Raw genomic sequence first — 26,337 nt, 5'->3', positions numbered from 1 at the left:
CAAGGGCCCTTTTCTCCATTGGGGCCCTTGGTAGTCATTTCCACTCTACCCCCACTATGCCCATTATGACACCCATGCTGCAGCAAAAGTCTGTTGAGCTGGAACAGGTCTTTTTATATAACATATTTCAAACTCTTTAAACATGATGTCAGTTGCACAATGGTACCAGTTTGATCAACATTCACTTAACATGCAGCAGATAATCTTCTGATAAGATGGATGTGCCTCTGTAGTAAATCCACTGAGTTGTAGGTTGGATATTTAAAACAATATGGCCTAAAGTTCACAGAGCTCTCAGTGTTTGTTCGACCTAAAGGAACACTTTGTTACTGTACTGATTCTAGGAAGACAAACAGAGAAAGGTAAACCTGAACTGTGGCGTGAAAGCCTGTGTTGGCAGGCAGGGATCTGTTCACTGTACCACCGACTCAGTCTTCTAAAGGTTACCAGCAAGCATCTACAATACACTTTTGCCCATATGTTTCATTACTCTTTTGCCAGTAAGACTTTTAATGTGTTTGCTCTGCCATGCCAAAGAGATTCAGATCACAGTTTGTGAAAGTAATATTAAATTTTGGGAAAAAAAAAAAAAATCATATATTTTCAGGTGAGTTATGGGTCTTTTTTATTGGTGGACATTTGCAGGGAATCCTTTCTTACCCTGTGAATTTGTATGACCACAGAGGTCTAAAGTAGTGATGATTCAGAATCATGGTGTTCAGCTCAGCAGTCATTAAACCAGTGTGTGATGCCAGGGTGGTTCTGCTCACTTTTTGCATTCCCTATAGTACCCCAGCAGCTCCTACCTCAAGATCATCTTCTCATTTGACCTACACCTAGCTTTTTGCTCTGCTTTGCTCATATAAGACGAGTGGTGAACAGTAACAAAGTAAATTTACTTGAGTATCGTACTTGAGTAAATGTTTTGAGTATCTGTACTTTACTTGGGTACTATTTTTTGGGGGAACTTATTGCTTTTACTCCACTGCATTTTAAAGACAAATATCATACTTTTGCTTTACTGTACTTTTGCTTTGAAGTCAGCTTAATTTTGGTTATAGTATATATCTTGTACCACCTTATACCACCTTGTACCTTGTGGTATAAGGTGGCAGTCTCACCTTTCTCAGGGGAAAGTGTTGACATGGGAAAAGTAATCTGATTACAAGTCATTTTAATACTCTGTGGGATGTTTATCTGAATACATGTAATTTGATTAAGTACATACTTGAACATTTACATACTTGATTAAGTACATCATTTAAGTACATACTTGATTTAGTCCATACTTGTTTGAGTACATAGATAATTGAAAGGTAGCAGGCCCATACTTGTTAATACTTAAACAAGTACAATTGCCTTTACACTACTTGGCAGTACCTTCACCCAAATTGACTTGAAGCACTTTATTACTCTTACTGATCTTGTTTCCTCTTGTCTAGATCTTTGCTTGTGTTGTTCTTGTTCTCGTATGTACGTCACTTTGGATAAAAGCGTCTGCTAAATGACATTGTAACATTGTAACATTGTAATATTGATGCAGTACATACTTGCACAAGTATACTTACAAAACTCATACTGTGTTTGAGAATTGAAAAGGTGATGGAATTGAAACACTTTCGGCACACGGTAGTTTGAACAGTGCTGTCGAAGTACAGTATCCAAATGGTACAATAAAAAGACCAACCAAAGAGAGCTAAATTAAAGCAGCCTTATGGTGTTGAGGATGGGCCTGCTATCTTTCAATCTGATGGTCCTGGGTTCAAATCCCACTGTGGGTTTCCAATGTTGGCTACTGTGTTTTTTTCATTTTTAAAAAAAGTTATTTTAGTCTATTTTAACATTCTTTAAGTCTTTATGACAAGCCCCATCTTGCACTGATGCTGTCACTGACATGTTGACTGTTGAGTGTTGTTTGTCTGTTTGTTAGTGTTTGTGTTGTTTATCGACAAGCTGGTACACTGCAAATCAAATTGCCCTCTGGGATTAACAAAGTTCTCTGAATCTGAATCAATGTGAGATTAAAATGAAACCATTTCCTCACAATGTGGTTGAGCTGTGCTTTTAAGATGGATCAGCAGATCAGCTCTATAGTAAAGTCCAGTTTTTTTCACATTAGGCAGCTGGCAAAGGTGAAGCCTTTCCTTGCACGACAGCACCTTGAAACAGTAATCCATGCCTTTGTCACATCCCAGCTGGATTACTGCAATGCACTTTATTTAGGAATCAGCCAGTCCTCCCTCACACGTCTCCAGTTGGTCCAGAATGCAGCCGCTCGCCTTTTAATTGGAGCACGTAAAAGGGAGCACATAACGCCCATTTTAGCCTCCCTCCACTGGTTGCCTGTGCATTTTAGAGTCCATTTTAAGATTATTTTATTTGTTTTTAAATCTTTAAATGGTCTCGCCCCGCCCTACCTCTCTGAGCTGATCCATCTCTACGCCCCTGCTCGGTGCCTCAGGTCAGCTGATCAGCTGCTCCTGGAGGTACCGAGGTCCAAGCGGAAGCTCAGGGGGGATAGGGCTTTTTCTGTCGCTGCTCCCAAACTGTGGAACGATCTTCCTTTAGCCGTCAGACAAGCCCCCTCACTGTCCACTTTTAAAACTCGTCTTAAAACCCATTTTTATTCCCTGGCTTTCGACTCAGCATGAGACCCTGCTCTTGTTTTAGTGCCTTTTTATTTTATTTTATTTTTTTATTTTTATTTTTATTTTTCAACTTTATTTTATCTTATTGTTCTTATTGATTTTATGATTTTATTGTTTGTTTTTTATCCATTATGTTTCTGTACAGCACTTTGTGTCCAACTGCTGTTGTTCTTAAAGTGCTTTATAAATAAAGTTGAGTTGAGTTGAGTTGAGTTTTAAACCACTTCAACAAAGACCTAAAGAGGCAAGCACTGCAAAGTTGCCCTATGGTATGGTAGACAGCGCTGCTTCCCCTTACAACTGTGCTTTCGAAGCACAATATCCAAATTGCGAAAAAACCTACAAAAGAGAACTCAATGAAGCAGCCCTGTGGTGTTTAGGGTAGGCAACATGTCGTAGTGTTTTGTGAAATGTTATCGTGTTTTGCCCTTCAGAGCCACCGTATTACAGCCTACAAAAAATTAACATCTAACCCGATCAAGGATGTCGAGGTCTGCAGCTAACAAACTTGTTTTATTCCCTATGAATATTTTAAACCAAAGTGTCTGTGCTCGTAGTAACTTAGTTGCCATTTATATTTCATGGTATACTTTTTAGATATTAATAATGTTTTGTAAATAAACATAACGTAGCAGAATTCACACCCATTCTTCTTGACTGCACTCATAAGTTTTGAAAATACATTTTGAGATTTTTAAAAAAGTATTTGGATACTTAAGTATTTTTAAAAGCAAGTTCTCGAGTACTTTAACTCAAGTAATAATTTGACTTAACAACTTTCACTTGTATTGTAGTAATGTTACGGCACTTTAACCTCAGCCTGTTTAACGTGTGAAATTACTTGATTTGATTCTATAACACACTGGCATTATTTTTCTTGTGGTATGGGTCTCATTCATAGGTCTCATTATAGGATTCATGGGAAGAAAATTACCAAGAGAAAGACATCCAGCTGTCAAAATACTCAGGACCACCTCTAAGCTATTGAAGCTCAGACAACAGCATGAGTGCGTGATGCAAGTAAGAGTTAGAAATCTCTCTTAACAACTGATATCATCTTTGTTTGACATGTTTTTCTGAAAACCAACTTCTGTTGCACAGATACCCACTCGTATGTTACAATGCAACGATTTCATTGAGCACAAGCTTTTGTCTAAAGCCAAGTCCATCATTTGGGTCAAAAAGGTTATTGTTGTACAGAAATTCAGGGACTTGATTCAAGACAGACCGGTCTGTGTTTTCAACCTGGGCTGGATAGAGGGTGGGTTTTTGAGGATTGGGGTGACCTGTGCTTGCTTACAGTAAATGCAGCTGGGAAAACATAGTTGACAGAGAGGAGCTGACGGTGTGCGTAACTGCAGGGTTCAGTGTGGATAAATGCTCCACAGGAGGTTGGAAGCTGTTGTGTATAGTTGACAGATAGTGGGACGGGACTCCAGCAGAATCCTGGAGACTCCATCCTCAGTCAGCAGGCAGAATGATGTGAATAAGGCACTATTGGCTGGTGGCTGCATGCTGAGTAAGACAGGCTGAGATAATTGACTGATGGTACTGATGGTAGAAACCTCATCAGTGAAGTTTGAGGCCAACATATCAGGAGTGAGCAGAGTGGAGGTTGGAGGAGTTGGTGGGAGAGAAGTGAGTGAAATGCCAAAAATAATGTACGTGCGTCCTTGGCACTACAGATCTTGCATTGGTAGTTATGCCATGGTCAGACTATACAATCTTTTTTGTCTGTTACAATGATCTCTGTGTCAGATTAGGCGATCACAGAGCTTTGAACACAGTGGTGCAATGTAGTGGTACCAATCAGTGATTGGTGGTACCAATCATCATAACCAAGGTGTTGACATTGGAACACATCTCTTTTTTTTAAGTCTGTCCTAGTTGCGACTAAATGGCACATCATAAAGGCAGGGATGCTGTTGCCAGAGCTTGACAAACTATTGCTCTTGAACTCATTGTTGACAACAGAAAGAAAAAACAAACATGCTTGATTCTAGATTTTTTGTTGGGAGGTTGGGAGGTCAGGTGGTCAGGAGGCATCTCAGCTGATTGTCCTTCACTATGACATGTACAAGCGGTAAAAGAATCAGTCAGATGGGTTCCAAAACCATACATCTGCTGGGCTACAATTGTGCTTGTGACGTTAGCAGACATTAGCAATTCTCAAACTGGAAGAGAATGACACGTTTTTGCTGATAGTGGCTAGAGTCAGTGGGCTTTCTGGATTTACACCACTTTCTCCCTGCTGCCTTGAACCCTGACCTTTGCTTTCTGATGACTTTGGTGAGCCATGGGCTGGGGGCGGAATTTACAGGCAGGCTTAAACCAGAAGGCAGAGTTGGTCCATAGACGAGGCATAGTGTGTCTGCAGCCTGGTTAACAGAGAGTCTGTTTAATTCACTTTGAGGAGGCATGGTAGCCAAGACCTTGTTAGAAAGCAGAGTTTGTGCAAGGACATAATGTTTCTGCAGTATAATTTCATTTAAAAGGGAGCTTGAGGAAGTTGGGGTGAAGTGACAGTGAACTGAATAAAGAAATAATCTGACAGGTGAAGTGGGGTTTTGCTCAGATTTGCTGTGGTGTAATTCCAAGTCAAGATCAAATCAAGAGTAGGCCTGGGTATTAGTAAGATGTGTGTGGGGGTGTGTGTGTGGGGGTGAGGGGGGTCCAGTGTGTACCATCTTCTTAAAGCCCCCTTAAAGCTTATAATGTTCTTGGTTCTGACTGACTTTACTACTCACCACTGTCACCCCTCTGTTTACCAAACACCAATTGTTTATTCAGGATGGATTCCTACTTTATTTACTGCAGATTGATCCAAATGCCAAGTCAAAGATGTTTAGGTAGGAGAGGCTTTCTGTAGTGAAGAGGGATTTTGAGGGTTACATTTTTGAGGACTGATGTGTTTTTTTCTGTACCCATGTGACAGGGATGTTTTTGTAACACGAGTTAGACTTGCTACATATTGAAATGAGAAAGAGGTACAACAAGGTACAACAAAACTTGCTTGGTGGATTGGCTGAATCCATTTTACATGATTTTACACAGCCAATCCCAGCCCTGTTTGATTTTTACTAAAGAAAGCAATAGGGTACAGTCCGCATCAGCTGACCTGTCCTATTAATGTTCAGACAGTCAAGTGCACAGCCCTTACAAAGCCCGACAAAGACCCTATCACTACTCAAAGCAGGTGTCACTTGTACTGACTGCAAACTTCCTTTCTTGAGATCAGAGATTGTTTTATGATTTCTCTGCACAATGCAAAACCTGACAGAGGTCGGTTTATTCACTTCGAGTATGTTATAGAGAGCTTACAGTTCACTGTGGTCATGTAGTTCTGAAGCATTGAGCTGAAGAGGTCAAAGAGCGGGACTTTGTCATTTTTGACTCAGCGGTCAGAGTTCTGCTCGAAGTGCATTGGAGGTTAAATCAATGGAGATTCTACTATTCCTGCTGAGCTGTGCTTGTGACATAAGAGCTTGTTTGTAGTGTGTGTGTGTGTGTGTGTGTGTGTGTGTGTGTGTGTGTGTGTGTGTGTGTGTGTGTGTGTGTGTGTGTGTGTGTCTGTGTGAGAGTTTGGGGTTGAAAGTGCATGTACATACCTTGTTTATCTGTATTAACAATTTACAGTGTACACTAGTGTGTGTGTACGTGTACATGTACGTGTACGTGTACGTGTAAGTGTCCGTGTGTGTGTGTGTGTGTGTGTGTGTGTGTGTGTGTGTGTGTGTGTGTGTGTGTGTGTGTGTGTGTGTGTGTGGGGTGGGGGGTGGTCCTAGAGGGCCTGGACAGGGACAGAGGGCTATTTCTCTCAAAGGACACTGTAATTCTTTCCGTCTTTTGAGCCCAGTCAGGATGAGAACAGCACTGTTCTTTGTTCATCTCCTTCCTGTGCTGACAGTGATAGCACAGGCTGCACCAGGTAAGAAAACACATTTTACCTTATGTCAGGGAAGAGCATTTTGCTGCATCAGTCTCCTGGCATAATAGATTCACCGGTCCTTAGTGTAACCTTCTATAAATTTGTAGTGCGGGACCTTGAGAGCACTCTGGGGAAAGCATAATCATATTGGCAGGGAAGCCCATTTGCTTTAACTTTTCAGGAGCTACCAAACAGCGTTCTTATAAATTAACATCGTTTTTGAAGAAGTTTTGAAAGGTCTGAAAAACAAAGGCTGTAATGCAATATTTCTGAACCGTTTATTAATCTCTGGATTGATTGCACTTATGTTTTAGTTTATTCTTTATTTTGTTTAGTTTGACCATCTCTAACAATCATTTCTCAACACTACGTACACTTCCAAGAAGTGTTTACATTCCATAGTCAAGTAACTATGGAGGGGTAATGGGGCCAGTGACGAGGGGAAAAAAATAAAGTAGGAATATTTTTTTTCATTATGCACTTAATGATGAGGTTGAAATCAAATTCTCAAGAAAAACGATGAAATTCATTTCTGAGAAAAAAAAGTCGAATTACATTTTCAACCAAAAAAAAGAAGGTGAGTGGTGGAATTGTATTTTTTAATATGCTCTAGTGCTGTCTTCATTGCTCTTTTAAAAAAATCAATCTTTAAAGACACCTTTGTTTTTTTCAATATCCATGTGATTGGAACGAGAAAAATAGAAAACTGAAGTCAGTCATTTCATTTACATTCTCGAATGAATAAGAGGAAACTTCTATAAGATTCCCTGATGTTAGCATCCAGCTATGGCTTAATCTGTTACCATATGCTGCTGATATGTCATACATTGGCATTACTAACACTTGAAGTCATGAGCAATATTAATAACTTAGGTATTTGAACATGATGTCACAAATACATGCAGTAAGATACACTGTGGGGTGTATGCTGCTCAGTTTACAAAAATGTTAATATTTTTTAACAATCTGTTAGACATAACAAAGCCAAAAAGAAAGAATAAATAATGAAAACTTATGACATGATCAGTATTAGCCCATATAGTTTTAGCAGGCCTTGTGTCTCGTAATCATCTAAACCTTAGCAGTGTTTCAATACACACAACACATATGAGTAGATGGCATTTTGCGTTCCTACACGGTTACCATGTGTTTCGATAATATATTAATATATTATATTAACAAGTAAACCGAAACAAAGAGCAGAGTTTGCTAGCAAGTGAGGGAGCGTTTTGACCCGGGAACAATTTTTATTTGTGGAAGTGTGCCACTTAGCAGCTGAAGACTTTAGTCTCGAAGTGAAACTTTGAATTTTTCATGACATTTCAACTTTCAAAATGTTGCCTTTATCTGCGACGGCAATGTAAGTGTTGTAAACTCCTTTGTAAATGAAAGACACATTTTAGAATAAGAACAGAAACACAAGATTAACATATCAAGTACACTGAGTTCTTGTGCAGAAAAATAATGTAAATAACTCTCACACAGTATTCATTCATATATGAGTAGCATTTTACTGATCTAGAAAAATACAACTCAATGACCAATGTTGGAACAAGAAAAATGTATGATATTGGCCTCTGAAAAGATGTGATATCAAAATGTGTTGTAGAAATGAAAAAAAAACACATGTGAAGTAAAGGTACAAAGACATTAAACAACTGACAAAACTCAAAGTAAGCAATAGTAGTTGTAAAGATAGATTTCCACGGATTGTTGAAGCTGTTAAAGACACCAACAACTCTCCAGAGCAGTCATTAGCTATCATCCAAACTGCTCTAGTGCAGTGATTAACAACCTGTAGTATATGAACCAGTGGTGGTACCCAAGATTTAATAGTGCTGAAGAACCTAGCTTTGCTTGTACTGTAAAATTTAGTGCTGAAGAAATTATGCAGGAATCTCCCTTTTGGTTTGTGGACACTTGTTTTGAAGTCTCAAATTCAACATTTGTCCATTACTATCTCTTTTTTACTATCCTAAACATCACACCCCCAGCTGGGTTGTAATTTTTCGATTCTGAACTCACCTTTGGACAGTACGTCAAGAAAGTTGTCTGGTCCTGTTATTTACCTGTTACACAAGTTGACCCTGAATTTTACCCTGAGTTATTCAAGTACTCATCTTTTCTTGGCTGGATTACTTTAACTTCCTCCTCTCTGGCACTACCCATAAATCACTCCCTTGCCTCCAACTGGTCCTTTAATAATGGAACAATATACCACATCTTCAACATTATGCCTTATGGAAGACCATTTTCTATCAGGGACAACTGGGACCTGAAAAAAAATCATAATATTTACTGGTATTAACAGAGATTGTTTTGAAAGCTTGTCCAGGTCTTGCACCAAGCCACGATATTATATGCTGACCCCTTATAAGCCAGGTGACCGTGTCTTTTCTATCAGGGACTCACAGTTTTGGAATAACCTCCATGAGGAGATATAAGATGCAGAATCAGAGAAATCTTTTAAATCACACTTTAAAACCCACTTTTATAGACATGCTTCATGTGACTTCACCTTTAAAATGTTCTCTTCAGTGTTTCAAATGTCATTATTCTACTGCTCTTATTCTATCCATGTGTTTTAAGTCCTCTTTTTAGGTCCTGCTCTTACCGGTCTTAATATTGTTGTGCATTTGCTTTTGTAATTATCTTTCAATCCTCTGTTTCTATGTTTTTTTCTTACTTTTTTAAACTACTTTTTATTGTCTTTTGTTTTATTCTTTTATTTATTGTTTCTGCCTTATTACTTGCTACCTTTCAATGTCTGCCTGTTTAATCACTTTAATTTTCTTTCATTTGTATTTACTCCTTTTTTGCCTTTTGCATTGTTCGTGCCTTCTTGTGAATTTTGTTGATCTTTTTAGGCTATCTCTGTTTTTCCAGGCTGTTTAATGATTACTCTGTTATCTTTCAGAGTTTCTGCCTTGCTTGCTCTGTCAAATAATTTTGTAAACATCTGTTTTAAAGGTGTTATATAAATACAGTCAACATTGTACTAGCCAGTTTTGCAATTGATAGAAACTATGATATTATGTGGCTAGCATAAAACCAGCTTACTTAAAAAGGAACCACTGACCATTGTAGTTTAACTAAAAACGGAACAAGATTTTTTTCTAATTGCTGTGGTAACAGCTACTCAATAATACGCAGCGTATACTCTCAAAGTATATCCTGCTTTAAATATTGTTTTACTCTGGAACAATAATTCACATCTTCAACATTATGCTGTATGGAAGAAAACTATTAACCAACAACTGGGACCTGAAACAAAAACAAAATGTTGAAGTCAGGTATAAGGAACTTTTACACTAAAAGCTTTCTAAAGCACCAAATAACATCTAAAGTCATCTTATACAAACACATGCTGCAGCATTTTTTTTAAATTATATTTTTGGGGCTTTTTTTGCCTTTATTCAATAGGACATCTGAAGAGACACAGGAAACATGGGGAGTGGAGAGCGGGGGAAGACATGTAGGAAATGGTCGCAGAAAAATTTAGAAATTTTGCATCAAGACTGTCCTTGAATTAGGTTTTATTTGGGAGTTGAAGTCAAATGCTCCAGTATTTGACTTCAACTTAAGTATTCATAGTATTCAAATGCTCATTTACTTATTCTACATCACTCCTGTAGCAAGTTGCCTCTTCCATTTATTTCAGTAACTACACAAAACAAAATTACAGAAGTTTAAATATAACAAGTTGGACTGTCAATTCTGAAATTATTTTCAAAAGGGCAAAACAGTTCAGACTATTCAAATCATTCTTACATCTAAATCATGTAATTGAAATAAGAACATAAAACTTCTCTGTCGACATGATGTTCACTCCAAGTCCCTTCAAAATAATTTCAACAAATATAGGGAAGTACATTTTCTGGAGGTAATGTTAAATATATCTTTATTTGTTTTCATCTTCAGCAGGGAGCGACAACTTTGTGGTCTCTCTGAAAAATGGCCGAATCCGAGGGTCATACATGACAGTGAAAGGCACAGAGAGGAGGGTGAAACAGTACCTGGCGATCCCTTTTGCACAGCCCCCAGTGGGGCCCCTACGTTTTGCTGCACCCAAGGATGCAGAACCCTGGGAGGGGGACAGAGATGGCACACAGCAGCCCCCCATGTAAGATTTGGATGGCAAAAAGACAAAAAAAAAAAATCACAAGACATTGTTAATGGATTTATGTTTCCCTCTGAAGACACAATTCTCTTTCTTTGTTTCCCTCTTTCTGTCTCAGGTGTATTCAGGATCCAGAACTCGTGGTGAATGTTTCTCAGACCATGTCAATGCAATACATCGTACCTGAGCTTTCAGAGGACTGTCTGTATCTGAACGTGTACACTCCAGCTGACGTGACACCAGGAGACAAACTGCCAGTGGGTTAAAGACACACTGCATGTACAGACATGGACAAAAATAACAGAGTCTCCTCACAGTGTGGATGTTATTTGGTACAGCCCTGCTTTTAACACTGATTTCTAGTTGGAGGTGTTGATGTTAATTTGTCCAGCCTCTGTCTTTATGCAAACTTGAGGGATTTTTGTCGAATGTGTTAGTTGCTGATTAACTTTGTTCAAACAGAACTTTAGCTAAGGTTTGACCTCGCTATCAAAGTGTCTTCATGGCTACACAATTTGAAGCTGGTAAGACAACTTGGTTAGCTTGCTATCATTAGCTTGGTTGACTTTGTCAATGTAAGCCTCTGAGTTTTGGTCAAATGAGGGCTGATTGTTTATCAAAACAATGGATGCAAAGCACATGCCCTCCTTGGTTTCTACTGGCACTTCATCTTTGTTCAGTATTCAGTCTGTCTCATTCACTGTTTATACTTTTACTATAAAGAGGGATTTGTGCTTTGATTTGTCTAGAAGCTAAGTTATTGTGAGCCAGTTTGAATTGACCTTGCCTCATACACTAGTGTGGAACAGATACTTCCTTGAGTCTGATACAGACACTTCACAAACAGAATTTTAAAACCAGTGTCTCTGCAGTTTATACATCAGTCAGCATCAACTTTTAGGCAAATTAAAGCTGGGGTTGGTAATCAGATTTAGATACACTTTTTTGTTGTACTGGTTAAAATGATCTTTATGTCCTGATGGCAATCAATACATAAGATGTTCTTTAAAAAGAGTGAAGAAAAGCTGCTATCTATAGCCAGAGTAAACCTGGGAAAACACCAACCAATCAGCCTTTTTTGGGTGCCAAAATTTTAAACCATTCAAATCCCGTTCTGCTGTTCTGCCCGCCTCCTGCGCATACATTTCCCCGGCGTGCACTCCGAGTCCCCTTCTCCTGCCGCTGCTTTCCCTGACTCTATTGACTGCCCCTCTCGCTCGACCTCAGGCCTGTCCCCTATGAGGGGGCGTCGTTTTGGAGGAGCTCTGAGGGAGGAGGGGAGGGGTTAGACGGAGTCCTGAGGAAATGCTACATTCAAATTCATGCTAGTTTTCCGAGACTGCCAACCCCAGCTTTAACTTGGTTGGAAGGATTTTCATAGACTTAACATCAATGTTTTTATAATAACCTTTATTTGCAGAACACTTTCCTAAACTCACATCATAAAGTACTTTATGAAACAAGCAAAACCAGGCAAATAAATAGGGTCAAATCAACAAACCATTTAGAGATACCAACACTTGTGTCAAAATACCTTTGAACTTGAAGATGTTTTTGACCAGATAGTTCAAAGTATGACCCATATATGATGAAATCTGTACTGGATCATGTCCGACCACAGCATTGTAAAATTCCATATCTGGAGCATATCTGATCTGGAATGGGACCACTTTGATAATATCAGAATATGATGTTAAGATATTTTCAGATATGATGCCGTATTTTGAATTCCCTACAAGTCACATTTCTAATGTCAGCTCAGTGTTTTTATACTTCAGAGATATAGAGTGATGATATGCCAAGATTTGATAATATTTCAGCCTAAAACTGAATCCAAATGTTTCAAGATATGGCATGGGTCACTTTTGGATATTTTATATTAATTGTATGTAGCATTTGACAAATCTTGACACACTAAATATTTGTCCTGATATAAAGCCTTTCAATGAATCTCCATATATGCTCAGATATGATGCAGTTTCTTGCAGGAGTCTCTGGATTCCTGTGGTTTTGGTGCAGTGAACTGGACAGTCAAAAACTCAGAGTTAAATCTGGAAAATCTACAATATAAGTATCTTTTAGGAAGAGTGGTCACTGAGTCTGCTGACCAGATTTTCTCAAGGAAGATTGATCCAGAGCAGCAGGGTTTTGACTGTAAAAGCTCTATCTCTGCCACCTCTTCAGCAGTGCCTGGGAGTTCAGTTAGGTGAGCAGATTCAGATGATATGGTAAATAGAGTGTTTATGGATGAGTCAGTCATGCATGGAACTGACATTTAAGAAACTGGAGATCTGAGTCTCATGAAAGGTCAAAAGTCAGATTTACACACATACAGAGGCTACAGTCCTCATTGCAGGGGTCGCCGGTTCGATTCCCGGCCGGTCGACCATTTCCTGCACGTCTTCCCCTGCTCTCTACTTCCCACATATCCTGTCTCTCTTCAACTGTCCTATCAAAATAAAGGCAAAAAGGCAAAAACTAGTCAGATTTAAATGTTTTAACGGACATACCAAACTTTTCAAGTATTGTGTTGTCACCAAAACCACAATCTCTCAAACATACACAACAAAGTAGTTTTTTATTTGGCAAACATAATAGCACTGCTTTTGTTAGGTTTAGTTCTGTGAACCATGGATTAATTCAGGGTAAAATCCTGGTTTGGGCAAAAACCACATGTCAACACAGATTTCTGGTTTCACTCATGACAAAAGCTTTTGTACGCTGGTTTAAAGAAGAAAGAGCTTTCTGGCAGAAAGCCCTGAGGGCTGCTAACAATTTTTTGTGCCACTGAATAATATGGTCATACTTGCTGACATGAAAAGGCTTTGGTGATGCAGGCACAAAACTTGCTTTTCATTCAAATTCATGCTGACATAAAAAAGGAAACTCTAATACATGTACATCAATATATCTATAACATCAGACCTGCACTGTATTACATCAATTCTCATATCTGTGGTTCCATGCAAAAATAAATGATGGATTGAAATTTCAACTAAGATTTTAAAACCTTTCATCTTTTTCTCTAAAATGTCATTTTTACTGCCTGCAGAGCTTACAGGTTTTCAGATCTGATTTCATGCTGATTAAAAATTATAATAATGACATCACATGGAGGTATTGACACACCTAAATCAGCTTTAACCGGCCAGCTCAATCTTTAGTTTGTTAGTACAACTGCTCCTTGTGTTCAGAGAGGTCTGACACTTACAGTCTCATGTGCTCTGTTGTGTGTTAGGTTTTGGTGTGGATCCATGGAGGAGGTCTGTCGATGGGTGCAGCTTCTCAGTACGATGGCGCTCCATTAGCTGCTTATGAAAACATTGTGATGGTCATTATTCAGTATCGCCTCGGCATTCTGGGATACCTCAGGTAAGGAAAAGCGATGTGATGCTAATTCTGTTTAAGATAAAGAAATGAAGTCTTCACTTTTCTTGGTTCAAAGCACTGGAGATGAACACGCTCAGGGGAACTGGGGTTTCTTGGACCAGCTGGCCGCACTGAGATGGGTTCAGGAAAATATTGAGGCCTTTAATGGGGATCCACAAAGTGTCACAGTGGCTGGAGAATCTGCAGGAGGCATCAGTGCATCCATCCTGGTAAAGAACACCAATAACTACAAAATGTAAAGGACTGTACATATACTGATAGGAAATACTACACACCTTAATATGTTCATGTCCCCACTGTTGGAGCACTGATGATGTCCAGAACGTATCTTCAAGTGAATCTTGAGTCTCTGTCTTTATCTATCATGTCTATTTTTTGAGGTGATTACAAACATTCCCGTTCTCTTGATTAGACTCTGTCTCCACAAGCTAAAGGACTGTTTCAGAGGGCAATCTTTCAAAGTGGAGTAGCAACACTGGGAACCTACACAACCAACCATCCTTTGGCCACTGCAAAGGTAATACTCAAAGACATACTTAGTGTTTTATGTTTTATGTTTTTTTTTTGCTGCCCTTGATTTGAATCCCTATGATTTTGATGATGTTCTGATTTTTCTTTCTTTCTTGTACCTAGGAAGTTGCCAACCTGGCCGCGTGTGACCGCAGCAGCACACAGGAACTGGTCCAGTGCATGAGGGCGAAAAGTCAAGAGGAGCTAGTTGAAGCAACTAAAAAGGTAGAAAGTCCTGAGAAGATCTATGAACTGATATTGCACATGTCATGAGCTCGAGATGATTGCATGTTTGATTCAGTCTTGAATTCTGAGTCTTAGAGAGTAAGTACACTGACAATATAGGAACAAACAAAGAAAATACTCTTATTTGACAATATTTTTGTGTGTGTATCTTCATGATATAAACTGCCAAAGTGGAGTTTCAAAGCTTCAGATTACTTTGTTTTCTGAGTTCAAGTTGTTAATCTTGCTGTCAAAAATTACACAGTTCTGCTGTCAATCAAACTTCATGTTTTTAATTGTAAAGTCCAGATCAGTATTTTAAGTGTGATGCCCAACTTTTGCCACAAGATGGCAGCATTTCAAGACCCTTTCCCCCATTGAAAGGTTTTATTTCCCTTCTTCTGCTTGGCCATAAAGCTCTGACAGTCATTATTAGCAATGCAGTGTCTTGTGTACAGATGAGGATCTACCTTGGAGCAGTGGTGGACGGCGTGTTCCTGACCGACCTGGCAGAGGAGCTTTTGAAAAGGAAAGAAGTGATGAGGATTCCTGTGATGTTGGGAATAACCAATCATGAGTTTGGATGGATCCTGCCTCAGGTCACACAGTGTTAAATATTTTTCAGATGAATAAAACTGTATCAAGTCTCTGTGATTGGTTCTTCATGTTAAACTTAGCTTGAAGCTCTTTGTCCTGTGTATCACAGAGCTTTGCTCCTCCTGGCTGGGAGAAGGGGATGAACAGAGAGTCTGTGCTGGCTGTGGTGAACATGTTCAATTCTGCAGGGGTGAGCTCTGTTACTGCTGCTGCTGCCTGCTGATCATAATGATGGGCTGAATTAGATTGAATTAAGCTGTATTTTATTGTATTGCAAGATTCTTTCTCAAATCAACTCAAGAAGCCTTCAAAGTGACCTCTGCTCTCTCCCTATATGTCTTTCTTTAAACCTTTATCTGTTTTGCACACTATGTTAAGCATCTTTAAGTATCTAGAAAAGCACTATATAAGTCCTATCAATCAATAAATTAACTAAAGCTTAGCCTCTTAAAGTAATCTGATCGTCCAAATTCTTTCCTTGATCCAGATCTCCACTTTAAACAACTTCATCGTAGATGAATACCTGAAAGACGCTAAGACTCCTGAAGAGATCAGAGACAGATTCACAGAAATCATTGGAGACCTGCTGATGACGCTTCCTGTCGTCAAAGTGGCCGGGTACCACGCAGGTCAGAAAGTCTTGCCCTGGGAGGAAACTGAAACTGATCTGACTTGTTTTCCTCACCCATAGATCAATCTAAAGCTTGTTTACATATCAGCACAAATCAATCTAAAGCTTGTTCACATTCTGTCAGTGCATGCAGGTACAGATTAGAGATTACTAAATGCTCCCCCTAATCTCATTGTGATCAGGCGTAAGAAACCCTTGAGTTCAATTACTCTTGACCTTTGACCTCCATCTCAGCACGAACACACACCTCCTTCTTCTTGTCTCCTTCTTCATGTTCTCAGATATGGGTGTTCCTGTCTACATGTATGAGTTTGTGTACGCTGCTGGGATACACAAAGCCACGAGGCCCAGCTTTGTGAAGGCAGATCACGCAGACGATGTGGGCTTCATGTTTGGTGGATGTTTCTGGGATGGAGATATCAAAATTGTTGGTAGGTTTAATATATTATCTGATGTTCTCTCTTGCTCCAGTCTCTTCTTAGGCATGGCCATGTTGGCCCATGTTCTGAGACTTGGTGGAATCAGTAAAGTAAATCATGTTAAATGGGTGAGATATTTACTGTGTGGTTCAACTCCTCCTGTTCTATCTTTAGGCCCCATTACAAAGGAGGATGAAAGTCTTTGTAAGACCATGATGGCGTACTGGGCCAATTTCATCCGCACTGGGTGAGTAAGCATAATTTAAGCTGCAACAATCAATATCTCTTATAACTTTACAAAGCTTTTTAGCAATTCCAGCTCAACTCTACTGTTTGTTCAGTGTTGAATTGCACTGAATTAAGACTAATACAGCTCTGCTGGATTTTCTAACACACTCACCATAGCAGCTTTATTAGGTAAAATTTGCCTGTTTAAAGCTTTACAGAGGCTGTTAAAGCTCCTGTGAAGATCTCTCAGTTTGTATTGATCTTTGTGATCCCTGTGGACAAAACGTTTCTTCCCATCTCTTTGCTGATCTCTTACTGTACATGTGTGAGTATGGTTTGCTGTCTCAGCTGCTGAAATGTAAACAGAAGATGTTGGCAGCGTGTTGTGGATGGCCTCATCTCACACCAACCGGGCAATGTGACAGACATGAAAAAAAAAAAAAAGTGGAAATATTCATCTTCTAGCAGAAGGCAATGTTTTCTTTTGTAGGTCACACAGAGTCAATGGTAAATGGGCTGTATTTATATAGCACTTAGTCTTCTGACCACTTAAAGCACATTTACAGTACATGCCACTGCATTTATACACTGATGGCAGAGGCTGCTATGTAAAGTGCCCATCAGTATCAGTATTAACTAATCTCAATCATATTGGAGGTTAAGTGTGTTGCCCAAGGACACGTCAGTATATAGATAGCAGGACCTGGGATCAAATTCTTGACCTTTCGACAACCAACTCTACCAGAAAGCTACAGCCACCCCCACAGAGGCATCAATATGAATTTGTCTCTTCCATAACCTGTTAAACAAATCCACACAAAAACTTTGATCTAGAGTTATACTCAATAAGTTCATTAGCTTTATAAACAATATACTGTACTGCATGGAAAAATGTTTTAATATTAAGAAAGTATACACCAACATCTGATTTCCTAAGAGGTGGGATACTGTGTAAAGCCATAATCTGCTAAGGCTTTTCGACATATATTCAACTGACTAGTCTTCTTTTTTTGTAAACAAACCCTCAACCTAAATAAAATGTCTGAAATATTCTAAAACTTTGAACAGCATCACCGCTTTCTGGAATCAGGGTTGGATATGGCTGAACATTTCTAGAACAGGATGTGCAAAATGACTGTAGGTCATTTTTTCGGATAAAAACATTTAAAGATATTATAGCATTTATTCTAAAGTCCGACAATACAAATCAGTTAAAAGGAAAGTTTCTCTACTGGATAGACTACCTTAACCTCTGGATGTCTTGATATCTCCCATATATCCTCAGCTCCCCTGATGGTCCTTATCTGGTTAGCTGGCCTCAGTATGACAGGCAGAAGCAAGAGTACATGGAGCTGGATCTGACACAGACGGTAAAACAGAAACTGAGGGAGGACAGAGTCCATTTTGCTACTGTCACCCTTCCTCAGAAGCTACAAGACTTAGCAGCAGCCACACCTGGAAAGTGATCACTGTCAGCTGTCGTTTCATTTGTTTTGGTCTGTATGTCAAAATGTTAAAATAATCCATAATCAAAGTTAATGGTACTGCAGACCCATTTGTTTCTGTTTTGGGATGGGCTGTTTTTTCCCTTTCCATTAATTCCATGTTAGTGTCTTTTTTTGAGTATGTATTTTGATAAATAGTCATAATTAAAGGACTTCTTTTTATTGCAAAGAACCACTAAATTGTCTTTGTCTTGCCAATGCTTATGTACTTTTAGGGGTATAGCAGACATGCATTGTATAGGTTAAATAACATTTCCTGTATATGTAAAAATGAAAATGATTGCTCATATATGAGCATAAATAATGCACATAAAACACCCAATACTTGTTGTACGTGACTTGTTAGAAGTCTTCATACATAGGTAGAGTCAAACATCATCATGTGCTAAAAAGACTGTAGGAGAAAAGTTAAAATGAGGATTTGTTGTGAGTGCAAAAAGCACTTCCGACCAAAGCTATTTAAAAATAAAATATTTATTCTGTAACAGCAACTATAAGTGCTAAATGGAGACAACAGAATCTGTTATATATATTTATATAGGATTATATTTTCCCTAAGCATTTGAGAGGGATATCAGCAAGCATCCTCTTATATGAGTGTAGTGTTTGTTTTGTTTGTAGTATGAAATATTTGAGCTTTTATTATGGCTGTAACATATGTCCTTACATTATTCAGTCATATCTGAGTTATTCAATGCACGAGTTAAGTAAGCAGAATAGTTAATATAAAAGCTAAATAATGAAAATAACTACTACCCCCAATCTATTTGTTCCTAATATAATTATTACACACGGTCTGAATTGAATCATCATGCTTTTATTTTGTAGGAAATAGTACTGTATATCACTTCTGTTTCGTCCGGTTTCGTCGCGGCTCAGCAGTCGTTCTGATTGGCTGTGCTGCTTTTCAACGTCATTGGGTTCCCCCTCGTTGTGTTCGTATCTATTTGCGCATGCGCTCTTCTGTCTCCAACACCACAGTCTTGGGCAGAAACGACGCACATCCAGCAGTGGAGAGCAGCCCCCTTCTCCTGGCGGCGTGGAGTATTTCATGTACGTACTGTTACTAATGTCGTCGTCTTATAAAAAATCAATTTACACATTTTAAACTTATTGTTTCCGACTTGTTAATGGTAATTTTCCCCATTGCATTTCTGGTTACTTGAATTAACTGGGGTCAGGACTGTGGGTTATTCTCTGCTTGTCGAGATGTTGTCGCCTTAAGAGGTGAATGTAAGGTGATTTGTTGTGTTATTGTGGCTTTACCTGTAGATACACCTCCGTGACTTCGTGACTGACGTGGGGTATCCCTGTTTGCCTGAAAATGCAAGGGATTAGCGTTTCAGGAAACGTCAGCCCTTTGCTGTGTTTATTCAGTGCTGCTTCCTATCTCAGCTGTCAAGTGCGACCAGCTTCAAGTCACTGGTCAGCATTTGTGTCAAATGAAGCTTTGGTGTGTACTGTCAAAGCACACCAAAGAGTAAGGCACCTGTTTTCTTTCACATGTCTTACTTCTTTGAATCAATTCATCCTCAACAAATTCCGACTATCCTATGGAGTCAGCGTAAACCAAACTTCATTCAAACATGTTGCAATTTTATCCTTAGTTGCTTGCTTTAAAATATTTGTACCAGTGGAATGACGAGAAAGAGAGTATTCTTGATCATATCAATACAATTGTGTATTCGGCTCATGTTTCATCCACCAGAAGTATTGTTTTTGTTGACATTTTCAACGTTCACTTAAAAGTTCAAGACGTTCCTCCTAACAGAACTGACCACGCACCATGGTCACGTTAGTTTTTGATGATATACAATTATTTTGATGCAGAAGTGCAGCTTTTTAGTGTTTCTATGTTGCAATGGATGGTTTGCAAAGACTACCATATCATGATTTAACTTAACAGGTAGCAAATGCTGGTAAGAGATCATTAAGTTTACACATTTATTATATGGAATCTGGTATGTTTTTTCTTTCCATAATTCACAAACAGGAGAGAGGGAATATTGCTGACAAACAATACTACAGCAATAATTCTTAATTAATTCTATTAATCACGACTCAGTTCAATAAACTCAGTCGTGATTAATATATTTAAAAGGCTGCCAAACCCTATACCACTCTTTTCAGGCTGAATTCACATTACTTCTGAATACAAATATTCCTGGAGATTCAGTTCCTTGCAGATTAAGACTGTTCACTGTTATCTTATAGTGCACAGGGGGGAGAACTTCCTCACAGGCTGTATACCAGCCAACTGGCTCATTACACCCAGGCTCTGATGTTGGTTAAATGGACTTGATGTGTGTTTTTATGGCCATCAGTGTGTGCTTGCTTTCTTCACTTGTCTCCTTGAAAGATGCAGAAAATACTTGAAACATTTCTTGACTTCTGTTCTGTATGAGCTTGGATAAGATATGCAGGGAATTTGACAACATTCTTTTCTTCTGTGTGATAAATAGTACACATGAGGAAGCATCATTTGATGGTGATTTGACATGCTAGACCTTAGTATACAAGTTAGGTAGTTAAAACAGCTGGTTCTTATTTTGAAGGGGGGGGGGGGGGTGATTTCCCATATGGCACTAATAGACTTTTCTACATGGATTATGCTCACAGGGCTGCTTTAATATACATATAACTAGGGATGTCCCCATCAGCTTTTTTGGCCCCCGACCTGATTTTTTTATATTGAATATTTACCGATACCGAGTCCCGATCCGATACTTGTTTGCCTTGATAATAGTTGCACAAGAGATAAGAAAGTTGAGCTGCACACAGTTTTTTTTCCTTTAAAAAAAATAAGTAATTAGAAAAATAACAAAAATATTTCTTATGTTTATTTCATTCAACTTAATCCAGCTAGCATTGTTGTGAAACTAACAGAATAATCTGTTTTACAAGCTCTGCTGTATGAGACCCAAAAAACTGGTTTGCATGCATTATAGCACGCTTAAATCCGTGGCTGCTCTGCTCTGAACACAACTCTCATGAGACAGTGCGTGATTCACAATGGCAGCATCCGGCTTTGAGACGAAGAACATTATTTGGGAGTGACAGTGAGATCAAAACACGCCCGCTGCATGCCACTAGCTGCAGAGTGTATGCCAGTATAGAGAACGGCATAATATCACTCAGAATGCTCAATTACACTCGTGCCTTTATCTGCGAATGTGTTCAGTGACAGCAGACGTAAATAATCGTATGAGATGATCGGCTCAGATGCAGACCACAGACAATTAAAAAACTTCCAGATTGGCTCCGATCCAATAGTTGAGATCGGGATCAGGACCGGGATCGGGACATACGACTTTGTGAAGGATTATTTGAAACTATGGTACATTGTCAACCCGTCTCCTCCACTGCATGATGTGCTACATGTGCAGCAGACAGTGCTGAAAGTACTGTGAATCACAACGTCAGAGCGCTCTGCTGTACAAACCATGTGATGACATTAGTTCTAAATTACTGCAAGTGCTGTTTTTTGCATTGCATGCTCATTAAAAAGAGCTTAAACATCTGTGTATATTTGAAAAATATTTTTGGTGGTACTGATTTTTGGATGGCTGATATGGTTGATATTTAAAGCAGATAATGTAGAGCTAGAGCACAGTGCTCCTGTTTTCTCTCTCTGGGAGAACAAATTGTCCTCTGAAAACAGAGAGGTGTTGTTGTTTTGTTTAATGGTTGCCTGTGGTGAGCCTTTGCAGAGATTCAACACCTAACTCACCCACCATCAGCCACTTTTGCTTGTCATAAATCTGCTGCAGCTTGTGATGGGAGCCACTCTGACACACTGTGACACTGCTGTGTACCAAAACTGAGCTTTATATGTACAGCTATGACGATGTGTTCCACAAAACAAAATTACAATGCAATAAGTGACGGAGAAGGAATAATTATTTGGCTCAGTGTTGTGAATTCCTGCCTCCAAGCTGCACTGTAAAATTATGACTTTATTACTGCTGTCAATCATACAGGGCTGTGCCAGAGAGCAGTTCCTACTTGTTGGTGACAGAAGCTGATAAAAGTTATTGCCACCCTTAAAGAGGCGACACACAAACACTTCTGTTTTAGTCCAACCTTATTTGGCTCCACACTGAGAGAGCTCCTCTTATAGAGGCTGGGTCAACTTGACATTCCTCCATCTAGAGCACTTGACTCCCTCCCTAAAGAGTCGTTGTCTTGTCCAGATCAAATGCAGGACTGTGAGAAGTCTGTCAGTTTAAACACTGAAAGGGTATAATTTAGCTTTACCCCTGAAGGCCATTTGTTGTTTTTGTGATCTTGGCCCTTTTTACATAGTTTTAGCATTCACTTCTCTGGGTTATAATCAAGTTTCAGAATTAGATTCAGTTTTATTGCCAAGTAGACTGAGACTTACAAGGAGCTTATCTTGGTGTTTTTCATTCAACAATAAACAAAAAAGAAAAATCAGATAAAAAAATCAAGTATACATCAGGATACTAACAGTCAATAAACTTCAATAAATAAAACAGAAAATGGAATACTCAATAAAATGCAGAATCTGTTTTCAAAGTGTGATTAAAATATCTGTGAGAAAGTTTTCAGTGTGTATTATAGCAAGAATGTGAAATGTACAGCAAGTTTATGCATTAATGCACAAGAGTCAGATGTAATGCTGAAGGTGAATGTAAGGCTAAGAAACAATAGGGCTCAAAGTAGAAAAGGCAGAGCTCTGGTAACACTGAGAGATTGCTGGTATGAAATTCAGCTGAACAAGAATCATGTGAAGTCATAAGATCAGACACTGTAAACAAACCTTCAGGACTAACAAGCTTGAAGACAGCCGAGAAATATAGCTTTAAACAAACTGTCTTTTGTAAGCACCACAGAAAAGAGAACTAAAGTTGACTGTGTGAACTCTGCCAAAGCATGAGAACTGCAACTGTCGATCAGAAAACACTCCAAGGCTCACTGGAGTATGGGTGTAGAATTTAAATGCTTAAACTCTTCATGGCAAAATATCTTAAAAATAGCTGGTGCATTGCAATCTATCAGGGCCATTGTCAGCGGTGGGCTTGTACATCTATGTGCATTTGCGTGGGCGGATCATTGTCCTTGAGTGTGCAGGCCTATTGGCTGAAAACAAGGAAGTGATACTTCATCAATTCAAGGAAAAAAGGGAAAGGTCGAAAGGGGATGGGGAGGGGGGAAACCTTAAATGCATGTGCCTTGGAGTGGTTTTTGAAGGACAGTAGCAGATTTAATTTTTGGACTGAGTTCACTTTTTACCCATACCATCCTTCACAAGAAGATATTAGCATAGAAAGCCGAAAATACCCCAAGACACAGCAAGAATTTTTGTCCTCACTAAAGTTGACTAGTTGTGCTTACTGCATTTCTGTGTAGCCCAGTTTTTTTGTGTATTTATTTGTTTTTTGTAGAATGAGGAACTTTTATGATCATACACTTGGCCTTTTATTTTGTTTGTAGACTATCAAGTTAACAATGGCTCCAGCAGCAAGTATAATGCAGGGGCTTAAGCAGATTTATTGAATTCAGTTGTCTGCTACTTCATAATGCTAACCCATCGTTTTACTGTGACGACAAACTCTTTCACTTTGACAGGTGCTTGTAATAAAACCCTGGAAAAGATTGCAGAAAATATTGACACAAGTTTCAATAAACTAAAATGCTATCTTTATTTTTGACGACAATGTTAAGGTTCCCATACCTAACAGGGTTCATACAGTAAGCCTGTAAAATATGATGTAAAAGGACCTCACAATATGAGTTCCTTCAAATTAGCCTCACCAACCAGTAGCTCTTAAAGTGACGGTGTGTAATTTACTGTTTGGAGGACATACCTTTTAGTGCTGCATTCTTAGAGTTGGGTTAATAGAAATTGCAATATTCTGTTAAATGTGACACATTTATTAATTAACTCTTAAATATACAAGCCCTTATAGGATTGTTTAGCGATATACCGTCAGATGCCAGATCACAATGCTCCCTTGCTCATCCTTACTGTTTGTGAAGCTACGGTGGCCTTTAAGGACTGAGATGCATGATAAGTATGATCTCCATTTTTCAAGGTTTTACCTTCAAAAACGTTATGTTATGCACAGCAATATCTCTGTCCTTGTCCTTCATTGTGTATGAACCAGCGCAAAACATCGTGGGCCACTCACTTAATACAACATATGAATGGCCATTGCAAGTCTGTATGTTCTGTGCGACAGAAACGTACCGGTTCAAGATGGCGGCCCCCATGGAAGAGGACCCGCTCCATATAGAAATAAAAGGCTCATTATAATTAACAGCAACAAAACATTTTTATATTCAAGTGAATACACTAATTTAACATACTTATGAATATTATATTCTGTTTCCACCAAGCAGTTAAATATTACCCACTGCACCTTTAAACATCACACTGTTTTCTGTGAGTTTCCAAAGAAACCAAATTTGACTCTTTAGAAAAATTGTATTATGGTACAGCAGTTAAGGGTAAATAATTGTTAAGAGAACAGATATTGTATAGTCAGACAATGTGGAATAACAACATTAAAACCAGCTACAAAGAAGAGTAGAAAGAGAATCATGTGTTAAGGTTGAGGCAAGGGGGATCACAGATGTTTCCAGTCTTTTAAAAAATTCCATCAAATCAAGATAAGGCTGATTCATATGAGGCTTTTAAAGTCAATGCTGTTTCTGAAGCTAGAGAGGAAAATTCAACAAATACTTACTGATACATCGGCTGATACACAGCAGTTAATTTGCATGGTGGAATGAAAATAGAATTTTCCATGCAGTCTGTACCAAATTTGCATCAATATAAGGGTGACATGGCAAAAAACAAACAAAAAAAAGGACATGTCACATGGGCACACAGTGGAGAACAAATATGATTTTTATAAGAGTTAGCATTAATATCATTAAGATAACTTATTCGTAATCCTGTCAAACAGTTTGGAACATGGTACGAGAAGACAGGAACTCCCAGGTTTAGGGGTCATTTAAAGGAGCCAGGCAGAAGTAATAGAAAACAAGCTTATTCATCCCAGTATCAAGAACAGGCAGGACAAAGAATGCAATCACTACTTTTGTTTTGGGTACTGAGACATCCCAGTAGACACAATAAAATACGACTTTCCCTCTCAGATTACAGAGGAAAGCCAAAGGATTGTGGGTCAGGAAAGTCCCTTGTGTGGTATTGGTTCCTACATTAGTCAGGCACGGCTTTGTTCAGGAATGATACAGAGCTCTTTGGATCATGGACCAGTGGCCCAAGAAGGGGACTTTGAAAGGACCTTGTCCACATGCTGAATTCATTTTCTATAAAACCCTATTTGACGTGAAAGTAAGGCTGATTAATTGCTTGCATTTGCTTTGTATAGCTCACAGAGCTGAGTTATCAGGCAAAGATGAACTGCATCATTGTAAGTATTAAGGGTAACCGCGCCTCGCATATCTTGCTCAACTGATGTTTTTGCAGACGAGTGCACTGAATAATACTTCCTGGGGGTGGGAGAGGCTCAGGGGCACATTGCATAACAGCACCAGCCTTCATGTGAGAATCATGCAGCAAGTACTGAGGATCAAGACAGAGACCAGGATGGGTCTTGTGATGCTGTTTTGCTGCAGAGCTGACAGCAAAAAAAGCAGAAACCCTCCACACGGAATCACTGAAGCCTTATAGTATCATGATGTGGGCCCCTCCCCCCTGTGTTCATCACCTCTAGGGATGGCGTTGATGCGGGGGCAGGTTGTCACAGTGTATGTTGGAGGGTTAGTGGGAGTTCCCCCCTCCTGCTCATGGAAGCAGAAATGCTGCAGCCTCTGCAGTCTGAGTGAATTTACAGAGTCCACAAGTGTTTTTTGCAGTGCGTATGTGTGCATTTTCTGCGGCCATGGCAGAACAGGAGGACAGGGCACATTACTCAAGCCAAGTGGCGTCACTGATCAGCAGGTGACTGTACCGCTGCCATCCATCCCCAGCAGAGACTCATGTCTGACTGAGGCCCTGCTGCTCACTTTGATCAGCTCAGGCCTTCAGATAAAAGCTGTGAGGCAAAGACTTCCAGGCCACATTTCACACGTCGAGCCTCACCAGATAGACCCACGAACTGTGAGCCATATGCTCTGTTTCTCTTGTTGAAATCTCAGTCT

General features: G+C 39.2%; 2 protein-coding genes across 3 annotated transcripts in view; both read left to right on the top strand.

Annotated features, from left to right (window-relative positions):
* The first annotated feature begins 6,509 nt into the window (after nt 1–6,509).
* Nucleotides 6,510–18,343, top strand: ces3 (carboxylesterase 3). The gene is made up of 13 exons (XM_034686083.1): nt 6,510–6,576; nt 10,498–10,699; nt 10,815–10,953; nt 13,935–14,068; nt 14,142–14,295; nt 14,499–14,603; nt 14,720–14,821; nt 15,280–15,420; nt 15,528–15,608; nt 15,906–16,047; nt 16,331–16,480; nt 16,643–16,715; nt 17,982–18,343. The coding sequence occupies exons 1-13, from the start codon at nt 6,510–6,512 to the stop codon at nt 18,160–18,162; spliced, it is 1,671 nt and encodes a 556-aa protein (XP_034541974.1). The 3' UTR covers nt 18,163–18,343.
* An 827-nt stretch (nt 18,344–19,170) lies between these two features.
* kiaa0513 (KIAA0513 ortholog) overlaps nt 19,171–26,337 on the top strand; it is a 33,347-nt gene continuing 26,180 nt past the window's right edge. For both annotated transcript variants that reach the window (XR_004631646.1, XM_034686374.1), the window contains exon 1: nt 19,171–19,254. The gene's annotated coding sequence lies outside the window, so the exon portion shown is untranslated. The remainder of the gene's footprint in view (nt 19,255–26,337) is intronic.

The sequence above is a fragment of the Notolabrus celidotus genome, chromosome 6, assembly GCF_009762535.1.
Source record: "Notolabrus celidotus isolate fNotCel1 chromosome 6, fNotCel1.pri, whole genome shotgun sequence".
NCBI classification, from domain to species: domain Eukaryota; kingdom Metazoa; phylum Chordata; class Actinopteri; order Labriformes; family Labridae; genus Notolabrus; species Notolabrus celidotus.
This window is presented reverse-complemented; position numbering and strand designations above follow the sequence as displayed.

What these genes read in the sequence shown, in the direction of transcription:
- ces3 (XM_034686083.1), top strand. Translation starts at nt 6,510, where the DNA reads ATGAGAACAGCACTGTTCTTTGTTCATCTCCTTCCTGTGCTGACAGTG. An exon ending in CACCAGGAGACAAACTGCCA is followed by an intron (nt 10,954 to 13,934) that starts GTGGGTTAAAGA and finishes GTTGTGTGTTAG; the next exon opens with GTTTTGGTGTGGATCCATGG. An exon ending in TGGAGATATCAAAATTGTTG is followed by an intron (nt 16,481 to 16,642) that starts GTAGGTTTAATA and finishes TTCTATCTTTAG; the next exon opens with GCCCCATTACAAAGGAGGAT.